Here is a 10,924-nt window from a genome sequence, read left to right as displayed (position 1 = left end):
GTAAATTAAAAACCAATTGGCTTTCCTTGTCACACATTTCCTTTTGCCCATAGAATTATTTCTGTAAGTTCTTTGCTACGTCACAGAATGATCATGAAGCTAGCTGGTCCTGTCTGGGCCACCACTCAAGGGGTCTTAGGTCCTAAGTAAATAGGAGCCTGGGAGGGGTGTACGCAGGGGGCCATCCACAGTCTCACTCTTATGGGATGCTTTCCTTCAAGGGGCACATCTGGACACACGGGACTGGGGCTACACCAAGAAAATGCCACTCCACTGTTTCCTAAATGGTAGGATTTATTTCAATGCTCACATACAATTGGATGAGACAAACTATTTACATAAAACGTAAGTACAAAAAATATAATACAATTTATACTGTACATAGTTAGGGTTCTCTTATTTTGTCCCCCAAATTGTTGGTAGAGAGAGATAGTGAAGAGCAGTGGCTATGAAAGGGAAATCTCCACGCCGTGAGCGTGCTCAGGGTCACTCCATGAATTCACTGCTTGGAAGCGATGCCTAGGTGTGGGAGAGGCGTCAGTGATTTGCCAAGAGCAGGGAGTAACATTACATTTTCACTTCTGTGAAATTTTATCTTACATGTTTATTTTATTCAGGGTTGGGGGCTGGACCAGGTTTGGGTTCCACTGATCTGCTGCGTAACTCCCCTCCTGCCCTTTCTCTCACTTCCACATGCAATCCAGTGTGGCAGGCAGCGAGCTCCCTGCCGAGGCTGCAACAGTTGGTGTCTTAAACTGATGTTTGGAAGCAGTATACCTGGTGGGTGTCTTTAAACAACCTTCTGATATAAACCTGGACAGTTGTCAAGTGAGCATTAAAAACTGATGAATCAGTGAGAAGAAAAGGTAAGAGTGAGACCCTGGGAATCTGTATTGCACCTTTCTAACAAGGCTTTGAATGAAACCTAGAGAACTGAATGTAAGGACTGAAAAAAAAGTGCAGGCACCCAACGGCCCAGCGAAGAAAGATTTGTCAATCCATAAAGAGTCCAACAGGGCCACCAAAACTCCATTTTCTCATTCAAACGAAGGGAGAGGCAATGCCATCTCATTCTTTAAAAGCTCCATTTTGATTAATATATATTTTGTCTTTTAAAAATTAATTTTAAGGTAACTTTTTGCAAGTTTTCTATGGGCTAAAGTTGGCTTTGGAGAAGTCTCAATGAAAAAAAAAAAGAAATCCCAAATAAGATTATTTTGTATCACAGAAGTGTCATATTAACACAGAATGAGGCATTAAACATTTCATAACACCTTACAAAGTCATGTCACATATTGTAACACACTAGTTTTGTTACAGTTTTGAGGAATCCTACACAGGACCAAGTCTGTGCATTTTCTTTGCAGATGACATAGAGTTTGGGTGGTAAATGTAGGTGCCTGGGTCAAAGGTTCACACTGTGCTTTCTTTCAAAGTGCAAAAGCTGAAGTTTGATTTTGGCCAAGTCGTGGTACAAGGGAAAAATGGTCAGCTTTAGTAGACACACCACCTTTAACTTTCTTAACCAAAATTAAGAGTAACAACCTTGTTAACTTATGAGGAATTTTGACACTGACTGAAAAAAAATAAAAGCAGGCATTATTTTAGGTGGTCCTCATTCCAGCCACCACAACTGTGCCAGTGTCCCCAGCCTGATTTTCCCATCTGTGGACTTGCCTGAAGAGGGACACTACCAGAAACCTCTACTTTTATAGGTACCACATGGATTTTCCTACCACAAAACAAACACTAAGATATTTTTTGGAAGATGCAAAATTAATGTCACTCTCTGGAAAGCTGAGGCTGGGTTAACCTAAACTCTGGACACACCACTGCATCTACCTATGCCACACGCCCAGCCCAGGGCGGGTAAAAGACACATCTGTGACATGCTTCTTGGTCTCTATTCCTGAGTTCAAAGAGGCATATGAGAATGTGTTCTTCAAAGTACAGCCAATCAGTCCTCTGCTTTGAATTGGAACCAATACTATCCAGGTGAAAGGATAAATCACCACGTTAAACAAGGCACTGGCAACTTCTTATAGGAAACTAAACTAGCTGCATGGGCAGGTGGTGGCTAACAATGCTGCCCTTGGCGACATAATGGAAGGATGGTTTGGCTTTTCCAGAATCTGCATTTTGCTCCTAGCTTGTATTTATCTAACATTTGAATGATGTTGAATTGCCATTCATCTAATATTTGGACCATTTGGCATTAAGTTGCCAAAAAACTGAAAAAGAATAGGATCATGTTCAAAGTACTAGCCTCAGATTTCTGACTAAATATGGAAAGATAGAATGAGTTATTTTCCTGTTCAACATGTTAGTTAAAGAAATGACATAGCGGGTTTTCCTCTTTTGTTTTTTCCTTTCGGGTTTTAAAATGTCCTTGACTAGTTACTGTCATCATGTCAACATAGAAAAAGATGCTTGCTGGAATGCAAATTGATAGTAACTCTGGTTATGAGTAGCAAGGTTATTCATTCTATGGAAAAACTAGTATGATCTTTTGCAAATACTATACGAGACAGCTTTCACTAAGAACTGTACACTTTGTGTCAGGATCTGAATTTGGTTTTGATAATGCTCTCTTTGCAGTATAAACTATATTTTTAAGAGACAACAGGTCTCCGTTCTGGATGCATCTTAACATGTGTTAAATTTTTTTTGATGCAACATATGACCACTGAAAAAAACTTTGATCTGCTCCAAAAATTATGTATATAATGCAGAAATCCATTAAAACAGTTAGTATGTTAGCATCATTTTGGAAATACTGCCAGCAGTCCAAAGTTGTGTCTTGTTCATTACTTTTCAATTTCCAAAAGAGAAAAGCAGCAATAATTAACATTTTCCTGTGTTTATGAAGTTATCAGAACAGATAATATGAATGCCTTGGGGTTCACTGTTTGTACAGGTACCAAGCATCTATAAATCCATTATTATTAAAGACCTCAACAAGGAGAACAGCAGAAATAAATTCCATAATTGTTCCTGATCTCCAAATACTTATCTTACACGGTAATCACTGTGTGGTACTTGGCATTCCTTTCTGGGCATTTCTCAGGTCAAACTGAATGTTACTCTGTGTCCTCCCATTTCACACTGGCTGGAGAAGCAAGGGTTCAGATGGCTTTCTAGTGTCTGATAATAGATAGTCACAAGTAATCAAATTTGGCGATGTCATGTCAACATAAATCACCTAGTCAGCATAAATTACCACGAAATAGTGCAGACATTGGAAGCTGTGAATGTGTTGGGTGTGCCAATGAGAACAGTGAGCTCCAGCTTGCATCTCCTTAAAGGGAATTATCAGAGAGTTGATTGAAAGTTATCGTTCTAACTCCCCATCTTCACAGCCACTGACTGGGGGTGGGTGGGCTGTGGGACTCGGGCACAGCCCAGCCACATGTAGATGGCTTCTCTAAGACAGACTCAGTTCATCTGATGGACCCCTGGTAGCCAGTGCCTCTGCATAGGTGCCTTGGGGCCATCTTTTTAGATAGAAATGCTGGATTCAGATACAAGCAATGGAGATACTTTACAAATGCCACACACAAGCCCCCTGGAATGTGAAAGACACCCAGGACTAAAGGAAGTTGATAACCTTGGGGCAAAGTCAGCACACTGATGGTGGTTTGATGGTGCTGGGAAATGTTCATGATTTATTCTGAATGCAGGGAGGATGTGATAAAGAAGGGTGAGGATATTTGTGAATTCTAACACTGTCAACTGCGCCTTCAGGGTGCCTTAAGGAAGTGTTCACAGAAAATGGTTAGCTGGGTACAGTCTTGACATATTTTCAAAGTAAGATTTCCTTTGATCTTTGTGTCCCTGGGGGACATGCACTCCTGTGTTGGGACTTGTTGGCAGCTCTAAAGGTTACCTGGCTCACTCTCCCCCACCCCCTCCAGTGCAGACACTGTGCACTGAAACTTTGGTTCCTGGAACATCAGCCGTTTGCAGATTAATAGGAAATAAGGACATGTTTGCCTGCCCTCCAGACGGCTGATCCTGGGAGAGTGTGCACGGATCTGAGGCCTGTGTGTGGATCTGCTGATCCTGGGAGAGTGTGCGGATCTGAGGACTGTGTGGATCATGCACCTGCCGGACTGCCTGTAGCGCACTCAGCTCTGGAGCCACCAGGTCCCCATGTTCTCAGGGTCACTACTTCTCCTACCCTTCCCCTCCTCTGCTTCTTTTCTCTTCTTTTCTCAGTGAGTCAGTGGGTGCACACCCCTGGTTCACCCCAGGCACAGGGACAGCCCCTCCCTGGAGACAGAGGCTTCCCCATGCAGGGTTGCCCTCCTGCGCCTGCACGGTTCCCCTGGAGTCCTGCCACCCCTCCCCACACAAGGCTATCCCAGCCCCAAGGCCAGTCCTGCTCAGAATCTGAGGCACCAGCTCAGGGAACTGCCCCTGGGGAGTGGGGCACTGGGATCCTCACATCAGTGTTCAGGGTCAGAGGCACCGAAAGCACCCAATGCGAGCTGGGCGACGGCGAGGAATCAGCTGGTGACTGCAGGTCTCCGAGAAGCAGTGTCTGATCCCGCGGCCCAGGGCGTGCCAGGCCCGTCCCTCAGGGTGACAAAGCCTCGGTCCCACCAAAGCCCCCTCCTCAAGAGCTCTCTGGGAGGGCTACATGGTGTGCAGCCGGGACCCTCAGTTCCTCTCATTCCTGTAAAGTGCCAGTGACCTCTGGGCTGACATCGGAGGGTGACCAGTCTAGTCTAGAGGAAGGACCCTGAGCAACCCGGAACCGCTCTGTAAGCATTTAAATGTGAGACTAATGCCAGTTTCCTCATGAAAACCAGCCAAACATCAACAGGGTACAGAAATAACCCTAGAAACTAAATTGTGATCAATGCCATTTGACATTAGATTCAGAGGGGTGCAGCTTAAAAATTTAGTCTCTATTTGTGCTGCTTGTACCAAAAAAAGAAGGAAGAAAGCAAGGAAAATGAAAAAAGAGAATGAAGAAGTTACTACTCAGAAACTTAAACTGTGCCCCACAGAGAACCGCCATCAATGCAGCGAAAGGGAGGGCTGCTAACGAAGGACACCTGGGCAGGCAGCCCTACGACAGCATCACGGGTGGGCCTGCGTGCAGCAGGAGGCCAAGGACAGACACGGGGGGCAGACACTCCAGGGACAGGAAAACAAAAGTTACTCCACAGCTGGTTAAAATATTGAGACTATAGTTAAAATTATTCAAAATCAACTTAAATTCTGTCAAATGAAAGGGAGAGAGAGAGAGAAAGAAGAGAGATACAGAGAAGTCATAATAGTTTTCCTTTGAACAGAGGGCCAGGGAACAAAAATGAGGGATTTCTTTGCAGTGACAATCTCAAAGCCCTCATGTAATCAACCACGTGAAAATTCTGTTGCGAAGGGAGGGCACTGTCCCCAGCCACTGCATGAGATGAATGGAAGACCAGCTAGGATGCATTAAGAAAGCATTTCCCATCAGGTCCACTGATGCTTTCTGGAAATATTAGTATCCTCTTTCCTAAGGGAAATAAAATGACCTTTTGAGCTTAGAAAAATATTGGGGAGAGGGAGTCAAAAAACAGCTAGTATGTGCTACACATTGAGGACATTTTTTCTTATAAGCAAAGTGATGAGACAAGTCAAAGCGTTCAATAAAGATCCAACCCAAGAATTATTAGGAAACTCTGGCTAAACTTCACCTCCTGAATATGGACTTAAAAGTCTGTGTGTACAGACAGAAAAACCTCATAGCATTCAGGGAACACAGGGGACCTAAGAGGAACTCCCCACTGGAAAGATCTGGAAAACCATTCATTTGCAATCTATCAGGCCTCCCAGAGACCACCTGCCATTTAAAATTTAATTTTAGTAAAGTAGCTTCTGCAAATTAGGGTATATGAGAATATTCTGAATACATCAATGTTCATTACCGAACATTGATTAGTAAGATTTTTCCCACCACTTTCTGAAGTTGTTTCTTTCAATTAGATAGGATAGAAACACATGCTAATAAATCTGACTTTCCTCAGTGCCTGTACCATATATTTTCCCAGATCTGAAGGTTCATTTGTCAATAAGGACATGTCTTAATGTTCACCCAGGCCTCCAACACAATGCCGAGGCATCAGGTGAATGGTTTCAATCTCGTTCTTACTTTCAGCAGTTTTTCCACCAACTGCCTTATGTTATGCATCAGTTGTTTATGAGTAATTTATCCTGTTTCTTTCTTTTTCTTCTTATGAACAGTACCTATACGAAGAGTATTATAACACTCTGAAATGCTTAACAATGATCAATGCTCAGGGATCATTAAAATGTTACTTTCAGACCCCCTGCTTACTCAAGGTACATCTTGAAATGCTGTTGCAGTGAGAGATGGGAGGGGGTGGATGGAGAGGCAGCACTGAGGGAAAAACAAAAGGCACCAGGACCAAACATCTCCTCCTCACCTGACCTGGAGGCGCCACGACAGTGTGGTGCTCAGAAGCACCAGTATGTACAGCAGCGGGATGCAGATACCAGCCTTACATGTCACTAATGCTCTGCAGAGGGGCTGACTGCCATACATTAGTTCTAACAGGAGATAGCAAATTAAAAGTTGCTTTCCATTAAAGGTCCATTCTTTTAGTCCATGTTTGTAAAAAAACAAAACAAAATGTTGTTTTCAATTACATTCCATTATGTTCAATGCTTTCCCTCACTCGTGCCATGAATATTCAAGATTTTCCTCTAATGGGAGAGAGGAGATGTGGAGTTTATCCGAGTGCTAAACAAGTGGTCATTTTACAGACTGGCTCTTCAGGGCGTTATCATGGACCAGACAGGGAGCTTCCAGGCCAACCCACATGGTAAGGAGCAACCTGGAATGCCATGAAATCCAAGAGTCAGAATAAGGCTAACTGTGCCACAACACACAGGACGCTTCTCCCCTGACTGTGTCTGTGCCTCTGCTCTTCAAGCTCACCTCCACCGCGATGAACACAGTTAGTATATCAAGCCTGCGGCTGGAGTGTCTCACACCTCATACCACTACTGCTGCAGACGCAAGACAGGCTGAATCCCTGGGCTTCCCCAGCAAGAATTATTCCAAGTCTAAACCCCAAATTGCTTCCAAGAATTCCACAGTATCCAGATTGGGAAGATGGGAGATCCATGGTGAATGGCTGCAGGGCCACATTCATATTCTTCATTTCATCAAATACTGTGGACCTAAGCACTCCTTGTGGAGGCTCTTGAAGAGTCTCTTTTCTTGAATTAAAACATCATGAAGATTTATGGTCAAGAGCAGGAAGACATTCACATTTCTAATGACTCCTGCCTGGGTGGGTGGTACATTTATTAAAAAGCTCAAGAAAACAACTGACTTGTTAGAAAAATGGACTGAACACAATAACCAAAAGCTGCACACCTTGGCTCACTCAACAATGAGCAAGTATTGTAGACCAGATTTTCATGACATCATATTTAGATTTTTGTTGCCTTTAAGGATGTCTACTTTTGGCAGCAATGGGACACTGGTGGCTTGAAATGCACTTGAAATGTATCCAAACTTCACCTCTGAAGTCTCAGAAACATGGGCAGTCATGGGGCACAGGCCTTGGGGCATTACAAGAAGCCAAAATTGTAAGAGCTATTAGTACTCATCATAATTATTGAGATCTGTGAAATAGGCGTTAGAGTAGGTCTTCCCAGTGAGATGCGGGTTGAAATATTTGTTTCTTTCCTCTAGGATCAAGTTGTTTTTGTTAAATGCCTACAAAAAAGAAAAGGAAATAAAAAAATTAAGAATACTCAGTAAGCAATATTTCAGAAAGAGAGCATAATTAGGAGATGACAGTTATTGAATTTGAGCTCTCTCCGAAGATTCCATTATTTTAAAATATGTTTTCTCGCTTGCTCCTGCACATTTTTTGACTTCCTGAGGACTTGCCTCATCACTAGAAAGAGGCTGGCAGGTTTTGATAAATAGATTTTGATAAATTTAAACCTCCAGGAAATCTGAAACTCCAGTGATTTCAAATCAACAGTTTCAATGTTATCATGTATAACTGAGTAGAGATTTAGGCAGCTTTCTGATTACCTAATGGATTGCCACACTGGTGAGAGATTTTGAAAGAACTTATTTTAAGTAAATGCATGAAATTTCAAATGCCTTTATTTCTTACTTTCTGCACTTGTTACAAGGTGACTTTGTGATGGGAAAACAGCTATTCTGAGTGGTGTCTGGCATCATAGTGACAACCCTGCTCACACCAGAGCCTAGGCACTTACCTAAGGACACGACCCTAGGGTTCCCACCACAAGGTCCTGCTTTGCTTTCCCAGGGCACCTTTGTAAATGAATACTCACACTGAACCTGTGTGAAGGCAGCAATCTCCACCCCAACTGCCCTTTAAGCATGAAGTGCTGCTCCCCTGCTTCGTCTCCTGTTCCCTGCGGCCTGGGACACCGCATTGCCATCCCCCTGGCTTACTGTGCCCGCCTTTACCATTGCTAGGATCCACAAATAATAAGCCTGTGACTCTACTTCCCTTGTGTGGGTGCACTGTAACTTTGCCTTCAATCAAAATGACTCTGGGGGTGTCACTTCTCCCAAGCGGGAGCTGGGAAACAGAAGGAGCTCCAGGCCACCCTATGTGCAGCCTTGTGCCCCTCACTCAGCAGGTCATAGTCTGCAACTTCTTAACTCAACACACCAGATTTGGGCCCCAAGACAGATGGCTGCACCCATTTCTGCCATAGATGCCCTTTCCTATGAACAGCTGTTAAAGCCACCTGCACTTTAAAAGTGCTAAATATCCCAGGTCGAGAGTAAATACCGATAGGACCAAAACAGAGATTAGGATGGCATGAAGAAGCCAATTGTCCAGGACTGGTCTGGGCAAGGTATCTGAAGAAAGTTCTAGAAGGATTACTCAGGGACAAGGCTGCCATCCTTTGTTTCTAGAGCAGCAGAATGTCTTGATTGTCTTAAGTGGCTACTAGATCTTACAGGAGACTAGAAGCTCAGCTAACCTCTCTTCAGTTGCTGGAAGTAACAGTGACCGCAAATAAGTTGACAGGTTGGAATCACATGTAGAGGAGCCCCATTCTCGGATCCTGGAAACCTGTTTGTCTGGAAGGTTCTGGCTCATAGAGGAGATCAGGTTTCTTCTCATATTCCAGGAGCTGAATTCTGAGGTTGTGAGGGGCCAGTTATTATTTCCTGGGTTTCATTGCCTGACTCCAGGGTGTAATTAGCTAAGGTGCTGATGGATCCTGGATCCGGGGTAAGCAGGGTCCCTGGGTAGAAGTCGACTGGCTCTGGCTCTCTGCAAGCGGTAGAGAAGGGGGGCCTCATGGCAGGTGGGGAAACAGCAAAGGCTTTCCAACCACCTGACGTTGTAAGGGCTGAAGATTTCCCATAGTCCCACATGGGAAGGACATGAAATTTTAAAGGAAACCATAATAGCAGAGAGAGCTTCAAAATATTCCCTAGGAACATTAACCACCAACTGAATAGGAATACCAAAATTTAGGCAACCTGCTTGTGAGAATTTCCTCATTCCTATGGGTGATGGGGAAGGTTGGATGAAGGAGATGAGAGCCCTTGATATCTTTCCAGCTGCATCCTAACCTCCTGTATGTCAGTAGCCCATTTAAATCTCATAACAATATGGGAGCACATACTGTTAGTCCCATTTTAAAACTAAGAAACTGAGGTTCAAAAACGGAAGCTTTGTGTGAATAACCGGCATATATTTACCCAGCTGGTACATGATTCCTGAGCCCAGGTATGCCAGATCCAAAGCCGATACCCGCCCTACCCCTTCTTCCTTAGAGTGAAGAGACTTCCTTAGAATGAGGAAGTCTAAATTCCTTAAATTTAGACCATTTATTGTAAATTCCTGGGTCAAACCCTGGATTAATCACCCACTGGGAATATTTAACAAAATCACCCCACCCCAGTTGCACAGCATTTCTACATCACACCAAGCTGAAGAACCTTCATTATGTTTGAAAATTATGAGGACAGTCTTTACAATAACATAACCATTTTTCTTGGGATGCCATCCTATGTGAATGGACTCTGGTCTGCATAGCGCTGCCTGGCATGTACAGTCCTTGGCCTGGGCTCTTTTCTTTGGCAAGACCTTCTTCCCAGGTGTGGAAGGCACAGTGAGGGCAGAGCTGGGCACTGGCCAACAACCCAGTATTTTCCAGCATGCTATCTGTTGCTGTTTCCACGTCCCATTGTTAACCTAATTACCAGTATGACATGCCATCTTTTCACAGGCAAAGCAAAGCTAAAAAGGCATTTCATTGTAAGGGAACCCTTGACCTTGCCCCCCACCCTGTCACTTTCACCACCACCACTGAGCTCCACCAACAGCCCCCAGCGACCACCTGGCTCTTTGTACGCCTGTCTGCAGGGGTCGCTGCAGATCCCATACCTTGATGGCCTCCACCGAGTCATACTTGTCCAGTTTGTTGATGTGGTTAGTTATGCTGGTGTTGAGAGGGGCGGGAGCGACAGGATGGATGACTGTGGCATCGTGGGATTGCTGCTGGTACCGCTGGCAGTAGGTATAGATGAGCAGCGTGAGAAGACAGCCCAGGATGGAGCTGCTCAACCCCACAGCGATCATGTGGAACATGTTGAACTCTGGGGAGAGAGCATCATAAGTGAGCTACGCTGGCTGAGAAAGAGGATGCTGACCAAGAGTCACATGCACTCCAATGATAAGAGAAAAAGACAGTGCAGTGCAAAGCCCTGTACCCACTCCAAAATCCAAGAACTCCCAGGAACTTCCTTCGAAATGTCAGGGCCACCAAGATGCTTCTCCACAGTGAGCACAGTATATTTGAAGTTGGTGCTCTTATGAGTTACAATAGGTCTCTCAGAAAGCACCTTAGCACCCTAGCAGAAGCACTTTTTTCTTTAGAGGCTGTC

At 44.2% G+C, this 10,924-nt stretch overlaps 1 protein-coding gene across 4 annotated transcripts in view; it reads right to left on the bottom strand.

Moving 5' to 3' along the window:
* Nucleotides 1–274: 274 nt before the first annotated feature.
* SEMA5A (semaphorin 5A) overlaps nt 275–10,924 on the bottom strand; it is a 439,431-nt gene continuing 428,781 nt past the window's right edge. For all 4 annotated transcript variants that reach the window (XM_037024956.2, XM_037024967.2, XM_073237934.1 and 1 more), the window contains 2 exons: nt 10,425–10,636; nt 275–7,744 (listed from right to left, as the gene is read on the bottom strand). In XM_037024956.2, the coding sequence (XP_036880851.2) occupies nt 7,625–7,744; nt 10,425–10,636 (332 nt within the window). In that variant the 3' untranslated portion in view covers nt 275–7,624. The remainder of the gene's footprint in view (nt 7,745–10,424; nt 10,637–10,924) is intronic.

Source organism: Manis javanica, chromosome 1 (genome assembly GCF_040802235.1).
Source record: "Manis javanica isolate MJ-LG chromosome 1, MJ_LKY, whole genome shotgun sequence".
NCBI classification, from domain to species: Eukaryota; Metazoa; Chordata; class Mammalia; order Pholidota; family Manidae; genus Manis; species Manis javanica.
This window is presented reverse-complemented; position numbering and strand designations above follow the sequence as displayed.